Genomic DNA, 19,099 nt, shown 5'->3' on the forward strand with positions numbered 1-19,099 from the left:
ACCTGTTTACAACTGTGCAGTATGCTATTACCTTTGGGTGTGTTCATGTGATGGCTGTTGTGTTGGATTAGTATTGGCTCCATCCACTGTGGCTATTAGCCAGGGGTATCAACAACCAGGGGATGCAGGTGGCACTGTGGGTTAAACCATAGAGCCTAGGACTTGCCGATCAGAAGGTCCGTGGTTCGAATCCCCGCGATGGGGTGGGCTCCCATTGCTCGGTCCCTGCTTCTGCCAACCTAGCAGTTCGAAAGCACGTCAAAGTACAAGTAGATAAATAGGTACCGCTCCGGCGGGAAGGTAAACGGTATTTCCGTGCACTGCTCTGGTTTGCCAGAAGCGGCTTAGTCATGCTGGCCACATGACCCGGAAGCTGTACGCCAGCTCTCTTGGCCTATAGAGCGAGATGAGCGCCGCAACCCGAGTCGGTCACAACTGGACCTAATGGTCAGGGGTCCCTTTACCTTTATCAACAACCAGAGGGCCACAGTTTCCCCATCTTTGGCTTTCCACCACTGATTTTAATCCATAATGGCAACACACGAAAATATTCTGCTCCTTGTGCAATGTCACCATGCCACTTTTAAAAGTGTATTGGGGCAGAAGGCAGCATTTAGCCGGGTGTGGGAAGAAAGAAGCTCTATAAAAAGACTGTAGGTTTTTTTAAGCCACCGGAAGCTGGTAACGTGATACCAGTTTAGTCAGCCAACTTTCATGAGCAGAAGTGATCCAATTAAAGGTGTTGATGAGCCTGGCAAATAATTTTCTAGCAGCTGCCTGTCACTCTGGCTGCATAACACATGCATGTGCTGACAGTGCCTTCCCTCCAATTACCTCCCCCCATCCCCCAGACATTCCCACTCTCATGGGGACAGTTTCAGCCCTTTAAAATAGGCAGAAGTGGCTGTGGAAGAGCCACCAGCTGCTACTTGACTTCAGTCCCTTAGCTTGCTTTCCCCAGCTCCTTTCATTTCTTCAGCTTCTGAGAAGCCACCATAGAAGCCTTTTCCTCCCCTGGGCTTGGTGTGTGTGCTCCTTGCAAAAGTGTGCTAGGCTTTCTACTCCTGATAGCAGTGAAAATCAACTCCACTCTTGTGTCACGTGCTGCAACATGCATAGGTTCACGGGGCCCCAGCTCCCCGCTCTTGTGTTTTGTAGATCAGCCTGTCCCAAACTGGTGACCTCCCAGATATTTTGAACTACCACTCCCAAGACGTCTGGAGGGCATCAGGTTGGAAAAGGCTGCAACAGGCAGTCTGCATCAGCCGATGGGTGCAACATCTTGCTTGCTAATTGACCAGTGTTCGAAACTGCGACCAAGTGAAGATGCCTGGGTGTCAAGATGGTGCCTGACATCTCCACCATCTGGAAATGAATGCCTGGGGCTATGTTTGGATTTGGGCTGTTTTCACACACTAATACCATATCCTGTAGAATTCTATCCATGATATTTTATCTGCACAATCGGAATGAATTTCAGGTACCAAAATGATTTTTTTCTGAGCAGCCTGAGCAGGAGCAGTGAACAACAACAACAACAACATAATAGCATTATTATTATTATTATTATTATTATTATTATTATTATTATTATTATTATTATTATTTATACCCCGCCTATCTGGCTGGGTTTCCCCAGCCACTCTGGGCAGCTTCCAACAAAACACTAAAAAGTTTGGTAGTTATTTTTCTCTTTGACATCTGGTGGAAGGGCGTTCCACAGGGCGGGCGCCACTACCGAGAAGGCCCTCTGCCTGGTTCCCTGTAACTTGGCTTCTTGCAGCGAGGGAACTGCCAGAAGGCCCTCGGCGCTGGACCTCAGTGACTGGGCAGAATGATGGAGGTGGAGACGCTCCTTCAGGTATACTGGACCGAGGCCGTTTAGGACTTTAAAGGTCAGCAGCAACACTTTGAATTGTGCTCGGAAACGTACTGGGAGCCAGTGTAGGTCTTTCAAGACCGGTGTTATATGGTCTCGGCGGCCGCTCCCAGTCACCAGTCTAGCTGCCGCATTCTGAATTAGGTGTAGTTTCTGGGTCACCTTCAAAGGATACAGTTAATTGTTGCAGCTTGTCTACCCCACGCCACTGCCCTGCTCACAGTTGTGAAGAATGTTCTTGCCTTATGGTCTGTGTCACCATTAAGAAAAAAGGTAGGAATAGGCCAATATATATGTGGATCAAGTGACTTTTCTTTAAAATCTCAAAGTTCTTAACTTAGTTCAAGGTTGTCATCTGAACTTGCCAGATGTTTAACAGAGAATCGATCGCTGTCAGTCCATCCTTTGAAAAATAAGACTTCAGAGCCGTCTTGTCCCCCAAAATGGCAACTAGGCATTTTGTTTTGGCAACTCCTTGGTTTAAGGAGCCATTTGGCACCTAGCTTATATATCTGAGTTTCTATGTACTGTATATCTGAGTTCCCTTTACGCCGCATCTCTTCAGTCGCATTTTGAAAGTGTGAGATGTGTTGCCAGGAATAGGAACAATCTCCTCTGTGTGTATATTGCAGGAGAACTGTGCATGCAAAAATATGCACTACAGCATGGCAAGTGAAGGGCGACGACACCCTTGTTTTCTTTGCTAAGGATAGAAAATAGGTGACATTTTCAGGGCTTGGAAAATGTCCTCATTTGGCACAAATGAGTGCCATCTTGTGGTCAACACAGAGAACTGCGCCATTCAGCAATGACCCTCTGGGGTTCATGCTTGCCCAATTGATCACCCGGTTGAGTTTTATCTGGACCCAGAGGAAGAAACTGCATGTCCTGAGCATAAGGCAAAATGAACCCACAGTCTCTTTACCTCAGGGTTGTGGGTTCAAGCTCCATGATGGGCAAAGGATTCCTGGCATTGCAAGGGGTTTGGACTAGATGATGCTTTGAGTAAATCAACGAACAATTCTCTTGTTTTGATGCAGGATAGAATTTGAAGACCACAATACAATGCAGATCGAAGCTCACGTAAGCTGGAATCATATGCACAAATACCTGGGACTATGCCATATTGAAGGACGCGGGTGGCGCTGTGGGTCAAACCACAGAGCCTAGGAATTGCCAATCAGAAGGTTGGGGGTTCGAATCCCCATGACGGGGTGAGCTCCCATTGCTCGGTCCCTGCTCCTGCCAACCTAGCAGTTCGAAAGCACATCAAAGTGCAAGTAGATAAATAGGTACCGCTCCGGCGGGAAGGTAAACGGCGCTTCCGTGCGCTGCTCTGGTTTCGTCAGAAGCTGCTTAGTCATGCTGGCCACATGACCCGGAAGCTGTACGCCGGCTCCCTCAGCCAATAAAGCGAGATTAGCGGCGCAACCCCAGAGTTGTTCACGACTGGACCTAATGGTCAGGGGTCCCTTTACCTTTACCTTATGCCATATTGAAGATAGCGGCTTCTGAGTACATATGCCCTGGATTGCGCTGCATAGCTCTAATCCTATGCATGTTTACTCAGAAGTGAACTCCCTCTAAGCTGCACCAGCTTTTAGTATTTGCCAGCAAATATGATAGGAGAAATTCCCAAATGTATCGGAAATGAGGCATGCAAAGGTCCGAAAATGGGGTGCTGAGAATGTTCTTGTGAATTTGGAAACGGGCTCCCTGTATGCTTCTTGTACACTTGTTCCTATGATAAAAAGCAGCAGAGTCCAAGGGAAAAACAAGGGTGGCTACCTTAACAAGCCTTCCAAAGTATAGTTTGTGAGCCCTTCGAGATTTAGCTCTAATCACTTGCAGACCTTGGTTCGTTCCTTGAGGGAACATGGTAATGAGTGCCCCAGGGGACTGGCATTCCAGCGCCAATGTTCTCCATACCTTTGGACTCACATGCAGTGCAGCCCCAGGAACAACTACCTGCCTCTCGGCACACAGGTGATATCTGGAAAGTTTGATCACCCCTATATTTAGGGGTGGGAAACTTGACGCTCTCTAAATGCTAGACTCTAGCCCCCATCATTCATGACTAGAGATGTGAAGCTTGGGGGAAAACCTGGAAACATCTGGAGGAAAGGGGGAAGAAACAGTTTTTCTCCAATTCTTTTTCCTGCCTATTTGTATCTGAAAAATTGGAAAAAAGTAGAAAAACTGGTGGCAGTTGTGGTGGGGAGAAACCCGAAGCCCCCCCCCCCCCGGCCTTCACATCTCTATCCCTGACCACTGATTATGCTAGCTAGGGCTGATGGGAGTTGGAGTCCAACAACATCTGGAGGACCAGGGATCTTCCAGCCCTGCTCTACATCCCAAAGTATGGTCTTGAATACACATGAGGCTCTCAACTTACTGAAGCTAAGGAGATCTGGGTCCGCTCAGTGCCTGGAAGGGTGATTCTCCATTTGGTTCCATGGTGGAACAAAAGCATTATATAAATGTTATCTATCTATCTATTATCTATCTATCTATCTATCTATCTATCTATCTATCTATCTATCATCTATCTATATCATCTATCATCTATCTATCTATCTATCTATCTATCTATCTATCATCATCTATCTATCTATCTATCTATCTATCTATCTATCTATCTATCTATCATCTATCTATCTATCTATCTATCTATCTATCTATCTATCTATATCTATCATCTATCTATCTATCATCTATCTATCCTGAACTGGGCAGATGCATCACAGAATAGGGCTTATGAAATAGTGGCGTTAGAAGCCAGATCTTTATTGCAAATCACCATCTTTGAATGTGTAGAGAAAACCAAACCATCCAGATTTGACTCAGGACTACATGCATGTAGGAGGAAAGTCCTGTGATCCCTGAGAGATCATTTACATTGATTGCTGCTCAGGGCTTCCATGAGGCAGCATATGCAGAAACCACAGGCAGGATGGATGCAGTGGTTGGCTCACTGGTGGAGAAAGGGAAAGGGAACTAGGTGCCTTCCCTGCCCCAGTGTCATGAGATGTGGTCTTTGGATGTCGAGAGTGAAAGTTGGCTCTTTGCTGTGTCTCTCTTGGTGTTTTCACATTCTGCTGTTGGTGTTTTCACATTCTGCTGTTGTTGCATCACTTCTCCCCAGAATTGCCCTGGTGCTATCCACTAAGAAAAATAATATATGTTCAAGGAAGCTACCTGAAATCATCAGACCAAACCTCAGGTGTTTGGGGAACCACCAGAAATGCCCCAACTGAGGAGCTTGGTGACCAAGCTGGAGCATAAAGAATCACATGGTCCTTGCCTTCCTTGCTGTAGGGTGATTGTAGGGTGGGTTCCTTTCTTACAGCTGTTTAAAGTTGATCTCCATACCCACCTGTCTTCAGCCTGAAGTGGTGCCATCCATACATACGTCCACCACCAGTTCTGTGCCATCTCATTTCCTGCTCATGCTGCTACAGGTGTAGACCAGGACTTCAGCTTCCTTCAGTTGGGTGTTAGCCTTACTTATTAGATGCCCTGGGAAACAAAAGCTCAGCACCAAAGTGCAGCTACAAAGAAACTTTGGAGAGTAGGGTCAGGCCCTGGATTGCTCCTTCACTGTTTCTGTTGGCTGGTTTCTACATTTGCTCACCATGTCTGATCAGCCTGTGTCACAGAGAACACCAGAGCACAAAAGCTGCAAATTAACAGTGCAGGAAGTAATGCCAGGGACCCCGCAGGAAATGATGAACTGGGACATCTGTAGTGCTGAGCGTTTGTTTCACAAACAGAGTGGCTGCCATTCATAGAGAATGTGAGAAGCCATCAAGTCAAGGCACCTGTTTGTTTATTATTTGTTGCTGTCACCGTCCTTGGGTTGCTAGGAGATATTATGCGGAGGGCACCAGTTGCCTAGCAACTGCCAGAAGCTGATGCTCCTTTTGGAAGTTGGTGATGGGGGAACTGATGGTGACTTTTCCATAATCTGCTTTGGTTACATTAAAAAAGAACTTTAAAAAACAAATAACTTTTGAGCAATGGGTAAGTCTTATGGGCACTTCTCGTCGTCTGCCATTCCATTTCTATACCCTGGGGTCCCCTCTTTGTTTCTCTCCTCCCAACCTACTTGATTGCCCTTGTCTTCCACCAGCTTAACAGGAGGCATAATTTGAGCAAAAACTTAGCCTTGAAATAACTGGTCAATGCAACAAGTTCTCTGATAAAGCCTATGAATCCTGGGGTGATTTGGAATTAAGCCAAATGCTGTTACTTTCCTAATGAATTAGAACCCAAAATCATAGGTTCGGTTGGGTGGACTTACATGCCTGGGGGGGCCAAATATGACCCTTACAGAATGAAGGGGGTAGAAAAATGATAAAATATTAATTGTATGAGTGCTTAAGGTAAAGGTAAAGGGATCCCTGACCATTAGGTCCAGTCGTGGCTGACTCTGGGGTTGCGGCGCTCATCTCGATTTCTTGGCCAGGGGAGCCGGTGTACAGCTTCCGGGTCATGTGGCCAGCATGACTAAGTGGCTTCTGGCAAACCAGAGCAGCGCACAGAAACGCCATTTACCTTCCCGCCGGAGCGGTACCTATTTATCTACTTGCACTTTCAAACTGCTAGGTTGGCAGGAGCAGGGACTGATTAACGGGAGCTCACCCCGTCGCGGGGATTCGAACCGCCGACCTTCTGATCGGCAAGTCCTAGGCTCTGTGGTTTAACCCACAGCGCCACCCGCGTCCCTAAGTATGAGTGCTTAGAAAATGGTAAATGGCTCCACACAAGCCTAATTATTTAGGATCACAGCCTATTCCATGAAAGCAAAGGACAGATACCCTCCCTCTTCCCAGGACCAGAAGAGGCATAAAATGGGAGAAGCATAGATAGATGTGCAGATGCAGTCTCTGATTGCTTGGGGACAGCCCAGGGGAGGAGGAGACACAGACGGCAGTGGGGAGACCTTTAGTCTTGGTAACTGATTTCCTGGAGTAAGACCTACAGGGGAGGAACTACTGTGTTCATTAGGCCCGACACTCGACAAGGTCTGTGAAGATTGTGTATTTGCTTATAAAGAGTTAGCTCCAACTCTGGATGGCATGATTGACTGACTGGCTCACTCTGTGACACCCTGATCCCAGCTGGTTGCAACTCAGCAGTAAAAAGAAAGGCACGTCTTCTCTTTGATGTGTTTTAGTGTGGTGCCCTAACTTCAAGGTCCCTGGAAAATACAGTGGTACCTTGGTTATCGAATGGCTTAGTTGTCAAACAAATCGGCTCCCGAACGCTGCAAACCTGGGAGTAAGTGTTCCGGATTGTGAGTGTTTTTCGGAAGACGAACAGGAAACTCCTGCAGCCAATCAGAAGCTGTGCCTTGGTTTTCGAACGGTTTCGGGAATCAAACGGACTCCTGGAATAGAATAAGTTCGAGAACCAAGATACCACTATAATTTAAAGTCCAATTCAAGGTGTGCTCACATTAGTGTTTAAAACCCAAAGTGATGTAGGCCCCAGTTATCTGAAAGACTCCCTCCTTCCTAATGGAATTTCTGTGGAGTTGATCAACAGAGGGGTCCCTCTTGATGCTTCCATTGTCCTCAGAAGTTTGGGGCAGTCTCTTTGCCAGCCTCTGAAGCCATGGAATTCCCTCCCTACAGAGATGCATCTAGAACCTTCATTACCCGGTTTTTGTTGTAGGCTGAAGATGCTTTACCCTGACCTTGGACACCCAAGCCATCTATTTCTGGGACCCACCCCATTCTCGTGACTGTAATTTGCTTTAACTGATTTTAATATTGTTATTTTTTTAATTGTTCGTGGTGAAGGGCAGGGCGGAAATTTAATAAATCACCGTCGTCGTCATTTATTATTTTTTTTAATGCATTCAATGAAAAGGCTCGGATTCAACTTAGGAAAAGAAATGAAGAATGTTTATTTTCAACAGTTTCAGTAGCTTAACACTAAGTTGCAAATTACCCAACCATTTTTTTGTATTGTCTGGATAAAACTGACAGACAAAGAAAACAGCGCATCCGTATCTTCCCTTAAAGACAAAAGACAGCATCCAACATTCATGTGTGCTGGACACTATGTGCTAAGTCACACTTTGCCACATGTACAGCACTGTTACAGAGCAACCTGCCACAGAAGATGCCAAACAGGGAAGTTCATGCACCTTATGAACATTTCAGTGGGGTTTGTTAGAAATGAGACCTTCTCTTGGATTTGGGGGTCTTTTACGAGAGATCCTGTCCTGTGCAGTGCGTTCCAAAAAGGTCACCGACCCAGGTAACATGCAGTTGATAATTATCTAGTTGCCCGCCCGTTTTCACTTTTTGTTAAATTCTTGCAAACTTCATGCATTATGAGAGTTGGCATGGCAAGGGAGAGGACATGTAGCAGGTAGCGCTATTTTAACACCCAGGGGTAGAGGGCACAACCCAGCAAAAGATTATCTTCACTAAGTCCCTGTGAAAGTCAGTCACATCTAAAAACATTTCCATACACGAGACTTAAATTGCCTTCAAGCATCTCTTGGCTCTAGGCTTTGGCTTTCTGTTAAGGGAAGGGCCACAACTATGTGGTAGAGCATCTTCATCCATGCAGGTGGTCCTAAGTCTGATCCTCAGCATCTCCAGGTAGGACCAGGAGAGACAACTGCTTGAAACCCTGGAGAGCTGCCCTGGAGAGCCTGTGCTGGTGATACTGAGCTGAATGGACCCATGCTGTGACTTGAGATAAGGCAACTTCCTACGTTTGGTGTGTAAAAACATAACGCCCATGTGGAAAGGGAAGCAGGACACAGGCAAATGCAATTCATAATATGTAACTGCAAGTCAACATGTGCTGCGCGGACTGGGTTTTTGGCCAAGGTGCATCCATCAAATTAGGATGTTGAAGCAGTCATAAAGTCGGACACACCAGTGAACTTCAGCATCAGATGAATGCATGATGTGCGGGGGTACAGTGGCTTCAGGAATTCCCCTTCCACATCAGCTTATCTTGAATATAGTCATGCCCTTTCACCAAGCAAATGTGCTCTGGTTTAGGCCCTGTCTGAAAAGGCCATGTGAGGGGAAGGCGCATGCCACATCCTGTCATAGCGAGCTCCATACTTTAATTATGTTCTGTGGCTATGTGAAGAGGTGAAAGGAATAAGGTCCCCCATCAATTCACTCACACACTGCCAGACTTGGAATGGCAGCCCTGGTGTGACCAGCATGGGCCTTTGGTTGGTTGTGCTGACTGGGGAATGTTCATCCACATTCATCTTCTGCCTCTGCCTCTGGGGAGAGATGGAACCATGCACAGGAATGGATGTGGGCCCATGAGCATCAGTTGCTGACCTCTGTTCCAGGTTTAGCATTGCAAATGTAGCTGGTTGCCCGATCTGTAATCAACAAGGGAAATTAATTTTCTGCAAGATTTCTTAGGAGTGTTGGGGAAGGGCCTTTTTACGAACCAAGCACTAGCCCTGGGAGCAGGAACGCTTTTACAGTTTGAGAGTTTCCATCTGAGCTTGCCTGCTCATTCCCTCTCCCACCTGCTGGAGCTAAACTTTAGCACTGATTGCAGCCTAATTATTTTATCCACTGGACTGAATTTAATACGGATGCAGAGCAGATTCTGCTCCTGCCATTTGGCGGAAACCTCCACGCACATTTCCTAATACTGTTTGCCGTTATGTGACAGCGCAGTCAAGCACTGTGGCATTCTGTTTTGCACATCAATCTGTGCTTGTCGTTGACAAAGGTGCATGTATTCCCCTGCTTTGGTGTCATGTACAGTAATAAAGGATGGAACAGCAGCTCAGGAAAGAAAAAGAAAAATACAGCCCACCTCCCTTTAACTTCAACGAGGTGTCTTTGCCAAACAGGCCCGTTAGGGGGCAGAGCTGCTATCAGATTCATAATACAAAACACTGGCAGTGGCGGTGTCTGAAAAAACTGTGACAAATGCTCAACAGTTATCTGAAAACAAGGAGATCTGACACATTTGGTGAGCTTTATATTGAAACTTTTTGACAATTGTAGCATGAAAGTCAACTACATATATTTTATGGTCAGTGATTGGACTTACACAAGTAGGTAGAACGGAACCAACAGTATGGCACCTACCCCAACTTCCCTTTTAAAAAATAACCAAATGGCCAATATTAATATGGCCTAATCAAACCTGACATCCCTAAAAACTAAGTCTGTCACCACATATTGTTATCCATGGTATATACTGCCATCTGCACATCACATTCTTCACACCAAATGGAATATATTATTGCTTGTAAGCCTATGTAGACTCTCTTTATAAAAAGGCTTCTTTTGTTTGTTTACAGAATACAGGATTATGACAAACTAGCTAAGGTTTTTGTTTTTTCATCTTGAAAATACGACATCGATTCCTTCAACAAAGGCTTAGATCTTAGGCTAAGATCTCTAGCAGAGATGTAATGAACAACTGCAAATATTCTTACACAATATTAATAGTAATAATAACTTAATGAGAGATTCAAGTGAAATTTCTATAGGACTATTTCCTGGTAGCTATTTACAAAACTTTTTTTTTTCATTTTTTTGGGGAAAACAACAAGTTGATAACATGTAGCATCTCACACTAAACCAGTAAGGCCTGAATCCAGAGAAGGGGAACTCTGTTGAAGTTGCATTGAATTCAATGGCTAACTAGTTGTCATGACTAACCAGTGTTCAATTAGTTCAATGTAGCTGATGGCTAACATACTCCAGATCAGGAAGAATACAGGTTGTACCAAACATAAAACTTTTAAAAAATAATTTAAAAAAGTTAAGTTTGCAATCCAAAACATGCTTACAAAGGAATAAGTCCCACTGGACACAGAAGGATTTATTTTGAGTAACCATGCGAAAGATTGCACTTTAAATCATATAATCTGTTAGAAAAAAAAGTATCACATTTTGTTTTTAAAGAAAATATTCCTCCAGTGTCAAAATTATTAAATAGCATGTAGTAAACTAACTTAAATAAACTTCATTAAAAAGTCTTGCTGTCTAAGATGGTTATTACTAATCATGCTTACGTTGAGATTCTTACTGCCTCAACATCTACATAATTTCTTTGTATACATAAATTTATGATATTTCTTTTGCCTATAGACCTACTTTAAAAAAACAAAGAAGTACATGTATAAGGGATCCAGTATTAAAAACATTAAAAAGGTATAATTATATACAGCAGAAGCATTCATAAATTGATTTTTCTTTCTTCAAAAGTCCTTTGCCCCAAAGTTGGGAGCACTGGTTGAGCTAACAGCAGGCTGGGTTTTGCTTAATTCCCGATCCTCAAAAATAACTCTGCATACAGAGGAAGAATGATCTGGTGCTTAAGAGGCACTGGAAGTCCAGCTTCAACTCCTTACTCTAAAAACTGACTTCCTGCACGAACCTGGGAACTTCCTGTGAAACAAGAATAGCTGTGACTTGGAGGCCATTGACGTATAATATTGTTTCGGTTTTTTACACGTTGTTTCAGTATTTTGATTGGCAAGATACATTTCATTCTATTTGTATATTATTAGTAAATGGACTTTCATGGGCACTCCGGGAGCTAAGAAAACCTAGATTTGTCCTCTCTACCATAACCATTAGGAATCGGGGGGGGGGGGTCATAAAGCACTCCCAGAAAAATATGACATTTGCATCTGAAAACAATTGTGGCAATAAAATGGTTCTCCTGTTTTGGGGAGTTAAAGAATAGGGCAATGAAGCTAAGAGCCAGTATTTTGTGTGTTCCTAGGATTGTGGCTGAGAGGTCACTGCTTTGCTTATTAGGTCATATCCATGTCATAAATTTAAAGCGCCTTTAAAGCACACGACTTCCTCCAAAGAACCTTGGGAACTGTAGTTGGCTCCTTGCAGACCTACAATACCCAGCATGCTTGCTAAACTACATTTCCCAGGGTTCTTTGGGGGAAGCCATGTGCTTTCAGTGCACGATGTGGATATGATGCAGTTGTCAGTTGTTTTAACCAAAATTAAAAGTGCTTGAAGAGGCTATAAAATGGAGAGAGGCTGAGCCTTCGCTCCTCAGCTTAACAACAAGCAGGCAAGCCACAGAGGTAATGATTACCTCTCAGACACACACTAACTCTTCCTCTACTTCCCCATAGAAGTCAATCATTAAAAGTTACAGACAGACACGATTCTATTTTAAACTTTTAAAAGGCAGCAAGAGATGAACTTTCAAAATGCAAACGCTTGCTTTACAAATCCAAAATGATGAAGTGAAACTTAGGTCTATGGGGCCTTTTTCATGAAAAATATTATTATTATTTATAAAGGCTTCACTGTAAGTTTCATGGGAGTGGCTTCAGAAATATCTTCTGACTCTGCATGAAAAACAGGTGGGGGGGAGAGTAAGGGAGATGTTCTGGTATGTGCCCCTAAAGGGGCAGTGGATCATAACCAGGAATCATGTGATCTAATGTGGAAGAAAACAGGCTCCAGGCTGGGCTTTACACAAGAGGAGCTGATCCAAGCCTAGTGATACTAATTACCTCTTTTATCACTTGTGGATTTCTGAGCCAGCTTTCAATAACAACCCAGTAAAAAGGTGTGCACAGGAGCAGAACACCTGCATCTACTGAAGAACTGCCTCTTAATTTAGATGCAAAACTTATTTGCTCTTTTGTAGCCAGTCTGTGGCCCCTACACCCTCGGAAGCTGCCTCATTCTTCCACCTCATCAGAGTTCCTTCCGTCCTGTTCATCACTTCCCCTTTCTTGCCTCTGTGGTTGGTGCGCGTTAAGCACATTAAAGTTAGAAAAGAGTCGCTTTCACTTGGCCCTCCAGTCGCTGTATGGGTCTGTTGTCCTCAGTAAAAAATAAAAATCCTCTTTATACTTATTTGAGAGGAATAAGTATCAAAACCTATCAAAACCAGCGGGGCTTAATTCTGAGTAGATCTACAAAGGATTGGAAATCCTAATTTGAGGTAGCCATGGTGAAATTGAAACAGGGCAGCCATTGTTCGAGATTAGTTAATCCAGAACACTATTGTCTCTGGCTGTGCCCACTGCAGTCATGTGGTCCCCAATTGGTCACCCCTGAGGGAGTGCAGCCCTTGATAGAAGAAGAGTTTGCCCACCGCTGCTCTCAAGAATAAGGGCTCTCACAAGAATGAGAAGAACAGCTTTAAGCTGGCAATGTTTCGTATTTGGACGTTGCTTGTTGTGGGCTGAAAGCGAGGTGCTCTAAAAGCTGGTTTGCGTTTTAGATTTCTGTTTGCGTTTGTGGGTCAGGATCTAGCAAGGCCGCTGCATGCATGTATCCAGAGGGTGCACACAAGACCACAAGGGCCCTAGTTTAGGCTTTGAAAGGTGATTTTAGCCTCCTGGCATTAGTCTGCCAGTGTCATAGTGCAGCCCACCCAGGGGGTTATTGGGATTTGTAATTGATCAGAGTATGTGAGTGAATGTGTGCAGGTGCGCTCTGGTTGAGGCACAGGTTTGTTAGAAGATGTGGATATTGAATAAGTGTATAGAGTCCGTGGAATTCTATGTGATGAAGTTTCATGTTTCATACATTGCATTATTTACGGATTCTGAAGTTCTTCATACTGTGTTTAGTTTTTCTTGTTTTGCGCATTCTTTTCCGCTTTTTCTTTGTAAACCACCTCGTGATCTTTTATGATGCAAAGTGGTATATAAATACTTGAAATGGATGCATAAAATAGATAAATAGGAACTGATGTTATTTAGAAATGGTCATAAGGTGTGGTCAGTTCTGGGTGAGACTAGCAGGGAAAAGGATGCTGAGGGTCACCTGACTAGTTTCGATTGCTAAGTAAATTTTGTTCCTTCTAATCCAGTCTTTGTAGATCGTTTATAATCTTGCATTCGTAGTAATGCAGATTTGCTTGCTAAAAATGGAAAACTGGATTGCATGTGTACCTAGCTCAGAGTTGCTGTAACTAAGGTTTTTTTTTTGCCAGGATCCAAAGGGTTGCACCAAAGAGGGAAGAAAGGAAATAGCTTGAAATAAGTATCCACTTGCTAAGCAAAACCCTTTTTTATTCTCTCAAGCCTCTAACACTTTTAATCTGTTGCTTTTAATTGCTGGCGTTACTGGGTTTAAAAAAGAACTGCTTTTTTAAACTGTTTTTCATTGCCATTTATTCTCTTGCTAATTATCCTGGGAATCAATTGGTTGAAGGGTAGTATACAAACACACAGAATCAACATGAAAATGTTTTTAACATTTTGACGTTTATGTCCTATTGAAATTATTTCTAAGTAACTTTGGGATGGACCTCTCTGTTCTGAGTCCTTCAGTTTAACCCAACTCACACATCCATTCACATTTGACTTAACAGAGATAGGCAGCTGCAGACATTTTAGAGTTAAGTCTGTTGTGCTGTTAACAACAGATTAGGAAGCCAAGATTGTGTTTCCAGCATTTTTGCTCCCACTTCCCCTATTAACATTTGGGTAAGAATTGACAGCTGTGCTGCAGGATACATACAAAACAGGGCTGATTTGATTTACAGGTTCAAACAACATAAGCAAAATCTTTGAATTTATAAAGCATCAATGACTGCTCTTCGGTTCCCAGCTTTGGAATGTGTTTTGTTTTCTCCACAGTCCTTTTTACGACAAGGTTATTAAAAGAGTCAATGGCTACCAATCACTAAATCTAACCCAATCTATTCTAGTCCATACATATATTGTACAATATTGCCTAGTACCTACTATACACAAATATGAAGAGGATTCAGTCTGAAATATAGTTAAGCGAGTTTTTAAATAAATGGGGGGAAAGGAGAGTCACAACATATTTTGACCAGCATGCAACTACCTCCCTTCAGCCAATACACAGAAAATCTTTAATATGACTTGGAAACGGAATTATACTTGAAACCGCAGGCATAGAAAAAATTAAGATAATCAATCTGAAACTCTGGAGCTTCTGTGATTTTAATATGCTCAATGTTTCCTTATGCTATTATCTATATTAGGTTACTTCTAGCAGAGCTCATTACTGGGCCTACTGCTTTTCTAGTCATTTGGTCGTTATTTCCCAAACCATTAAAAACACTACCTATAACATATGTCTATGTTTCATTCTATAATAAGTCATGCTTTAATCATGCTTAGTTCGTAGTCCACGTAGAAACCTTGTTATTACTCTGTGACGTAACAACAGGCCAGGAAGCCATTTTGAGATGGTTCCTAAATGCTAACATGGGACTTGGCACCAGAAACCGTGGAGCAAAATCAGCTCTTGACATCCTAATAGGAAAACAGATTTGAGATAGCAATCATTAAATCTTCATTAGAAATGAGAACAGAAACAAAACACCTAGCAATGTACAAAAGGTAGATCTAAATACAGATAGAGCGTCTTGGCCTACTTCCTAAAATTACTCTCTAAACTAAAGCCTCCAGATGTCGCTGTGACCAGGTAAATCACTTTGCTTCATTTGTGCAACTGCTCTATCTGGTAAACCACTAACCTACTCTACTGAAGGTGACTCTGTTGACAATCTGCTGTCGTCTTAGCTGTATGCAGAATATATATATATATTATAGCTATCTAAAAATATTTACCTTTTATTTTATTTATTTTTTGTTCATTATAAAACAATCCACAAAGCCTATCTGCAGTGACCAGGTCAGTTTCACAAGTGACTCGGAAACTCATGCCGGTATCAACCCTCCAGCTGAATCACATTTAACTCTGTTCAAAAGCAAGACTTCTGTTGACTACCAATAAGAGCTCATGGTACAGCAGAAGACACACCCTTGCTTGCTGAACCTGGAATGTATAGAGCTTTGTGGCAATAAGAATGGTGGATGGAGGGTCAACAAAGCATTATGAGTAGAGAACATCCACTCAGAACATCCACACATATATACAGGCAGGCCGACACATACACACAAAAAGCCACGTGGAAGTTCAAATGCCAACATCAATCTCCTCCTCACACTCATTCAAAAGTGCATTGCAGTCATTCACACGTGCACACAAACCATGCAAAAGGTTGGAAGGCGCTTTTAGTGTCACTTGTGAAAACACCCTTAAATAAGTCCTTATCTGCCTTCTGTGCCTGAGTTTTCCATGTTGCTTCACACCACTTGGGTATTAATACAGTTGTCTGAATGCAACACTCCTTTTTCTCTAAGCGCAGGGTTTAATAATCTCCTGCATGACGAACAGAACTCCATCTTCTGATCACTCCCACCTCTTTTTTTTTAATGTGCAGACTTTTTATGTTGTCATTTCATTTGCAACGGCAGAAGAAAGTATTGCTACCTCAAACTGATCCCTGTTCCAGAGGAAAGTGGCATGTCACCAGATATGCACTGTAAATCCCAAAAGCATGACTAGCGTTATGGAAGCAAAAAACACAACAGGGGGATAGCACAGCAAAAGCTGAGGTAAGGTATGGTGTGTGTGTGTGTGTGTGTGTTTTGCAATGTTCATATCTAACAATGGGCTAGCAAGTAGCTCTGCCAGATTTCCAGTTTGCATTCAGCAACATTCTCTGTGCAACATTCCAGCTAATTGGCTTGCTATGCACTCTGCATTAGAACTGACTGGTGTAACCAAAGTGTGTTTTCTTGTTCTTCCAACAAAAATGCGTCAGCAGTACTGTTGGCCTAAGTCCTATAGTAGAAGACACTGCTGGTAATTTGGCACAGTGTAAAAAATACAGCGGCGTTTGTACATCATACAGAACCGTGGAACTTGTTCTAAAGTAGTAGCTGCAGTTCCTCCCACCCCTCCCCATGCCTTAAAGGGGGTGGGGAAAGTTTACAAAACCCACAAAGTTTCCCTGAAACTGCTGTTTTCTTTTAGGTCAGATGTTTGCTTTTGAATATTTAAGAATTTTCTAAAAGTTCTCTCTCTCTTCTTTCCCCAATTTGTAAAATAGCGTTAAGAAGAAGAAAAACATCTTCCCCAATTTTTAAAAAAGATGCTGCAACATTTCAAGGTTTTACACTGATCTGAAGCAAGGGTGCATGGATGACTGTGGAAAAAGGGAAACGAAAAAGTGTGTCATGTGTGTGTGTGTGTCATTTCATAATTAGGACTTGTGCCCTGCAGCTCTTTCTACCTGGATGGAGAAAGGTCATTGGCCTCCATCTTGGTTCCTGTCCAAGGTTACTTGGCTATCCTCACCTTCAGGTTCCTCCAAGGACTGATCAAAGATGCAATGCGCTTGAGGACAGCGTTCTGGCAAACAAAACCTTGACAGCATGATTTTAAAAACAGAAGCAGTCCCCCTGGAACTTCCTTGCCCATTAAGACCTGTCACAACAAGGTCCTACTGTGCTCTCCAAGGAAAGCTGCGAGGATTGGCGTAAGAGTGGAGCAGTAGCAGGATCCACCATTGACGAGGTTGGGAAAAGCTTATACCAGCCAACTGCCAAAGTTGACAAATCAAGTTCTTCCAGAAGAACCCGGGCGACTCCCATGAAGTGTTTGCGTTCCATGCGTCCGTAGTTTCCCCAAACTATCACCTTGGAAACAAGAGAGGTGGGGAACATGTTTAGTTCACAAGCAATATCACATAAATGATGGGAGGCTTGGCGTGGAATTTATCTTTTGGCAAAGCTTATGATCGGAATGATACTGAAGAAGACCAAGGAAGGACTTGAGGTGAAGGTCACGGGAGATTCAAGTCAATTGTGCTGTATTTCCTTTTCTTTTTTCAAAACTTCATTAATTTGAAAAATAAAAATAAAATACACACAATATACTAAGAGGCACTGAAATTAAAAGAACTATTTTAAGTAAACTACTTTAAGTTATTAATTTTAATGGGTCTCAGCCTAGTATATCTGAAGGAGCATCTCCATCCCGATCATTCAGCCCGGACACTGATGTCCAGCGCCGAGGGCCTTCTGGTGGCTCCCTCACTATGAGAAGTGAGGTTACAGGGAACCAGGCAGAGGGCCTTCTCAGTAGTGGCGCCCACCCTGTGGAACGCCCTCCCATCAGATGTCAAGGAAATAAACAACTATCTGACTTTTAGAAGTCATCTGATGGCAGCCCTGTTTAGGGGAGTTTTAAATGTTTGATGTTTTATCGTGTTTTTAATATTCTGTTGGGAGTCGCCCAGAGTGGCGGGGTATAAATTATTGTTATTGTTATTATTATAGAACTAGAATTGTGTCTGCTCTCTGGGTGCTATTAATGGACAGTTACACAGTCCCCCAGCTCTCCCTTCTTGGCTCTTCCTCTCTAGACTGGACAGTCCTTCAAGTAGAGGGCTGTCCTTTGCAAAGTAGGACACATGGCCACCTTAGTTCTTCAGCGGAATGGCAACTCATCAAAAAGCACAAACAACTTCCTCTCCCTGTGTGGTGCCTCCCTACGAATGCTACATCCTAGCTGACCACACAGGCCACCCTAACCCTAGCTGTGAGATCTGCCAGGAGGCCCCAGACAGGTCCATCTTACCTGCAGTACTTTGCCTTGTGGACTCTCTGGGAAAAGTAACACTTGGTTGTACAGCGGATCTAAGGACTTGCGAGCCACTTTGGTCTTTTTCTTTGCAATGCACACCCCATTTTCTAGTAGGTAGGCCTTGATGTAAGCAGCTGGAAGAATAACACAGGGTAAAAGGTTGTATTGCCGTGTTAAGTACAGGGGGCCCCCACGAACACCACCACCCATTTGCTCAGATGAAGCTACTAAAAAAGGAACGTGGTCTTTTCAAGCCTTGCTTGGTGTCTGAGTGATGCTGAGTTTGCCTGTGACTGGCCTTGGTATAATGTTTATCTCTAGCCATCATCACACATACGCAGCAAGTATCTATTCAGGATCACATCAGGACGTTTTGCTGCCCGAGAAGTGAGGGACAACATGGTGCAACTCCCATTCCACATACAGAAGCTGATTGGACAGGAAGTTAAATCTTGTTTCTACACTGGTGATGGGATGCTATCCTCCTTCACACCTGAGAACAGCAGATTTGCTTAGTGGGAGCAAGGTGGGTTGTTTGCTACACAGAGCTCTGTCTTCCCACTAAGGATGAAAGGATCTATCTATTTTGGTTCTCTCTGTTTCTCATTTTTTTCCAGTCTTAAATTCAGCACTCCACATCTCTGCAACAATTTGCAGGTTTTCTTTTAGAAAAACCTCGTGAAAATTCTTCAGAATTTTAGTTCAAGTTTCTCCTAAATAGGCACAATTTTATATGTGGTTTTGACTAATGTACACATTTTTGCAAGGAATTTCTCCTAATACAATGCATTTT

At 43.3% G+C, this 19,099-nt stretch overlaps 1 protein-coding gene and 2 long non-coding RNA genes across 4 annotated transcripts in view; 1 reads left to right on the forward strand and 2 right to left on the reverse strand.

Annotated features, from left to right (window-relative positions):
• Positions 1–5,814: 5,814 nt before the first annotated feature.
• Positions 5,815–16,908, forward strand: LOC308588370. Its single transcript, XR_014008660.1, has 3 exons — positions 5,815–5,902; positions 16,097–16,271; positions 16,769–16,908. It is a non-coding gene; the product is annotated as an uncharacterized lncRNA (long non-coding RNA).
• Positions 7,770–19,099, reverse strand: part of LOC308588379 — a 289,543-nt gene continuing 278,213 nt past the window's right edge. Inside the window, exon 2 of the long non-coding RNA XR_014008677.1 lies at positions 7,770–12,389. This is a non-coding gene — a long non-coding RNA (uncharacterized lncRNA). The remainder of the gene's footprint in view (positions 12,390–19,099) is intronic.
• Positions 17,136–19,099, reverse strand: part of RIMS4 (regulating synaptic membrane exocytosis 4) — a 99,211-nt gene continuing 97,247 nt past the window's right edge. For both annotated transcript variants that reach the window (XM_081196689.1, XM_081196690.1), the window contains exons 5-6: positions 18,301–18,440; positions 17,136–17,357 (exon numbers count right to left, since the gene is read on the reverse strand). In XM_081196689.1, coding sequence (XP_081052815.1) covers positions 17,139–17,357; positions 18,301–18,440 — 359 coding nt within the window. In that variant the 3' untranslated portion in view covers positions 17,136–17,138. The remainder of the gene's footprint in view (positions 17,358–18,300; positions 18,441–19,099) is intronic.

Source organism: Podarcis bocagei (assembly GCF_964188305.1).
Source record: "Podarcis bocagei genome assembly, chromosome: 5".
NCBI classification, from domain to species: domain Eukaryota; kingdom Metazoa; phylum Chordata; class Lepidosauria; order Squamata; family Lacertidae; genus Podarcis; species Podarcis bocagei.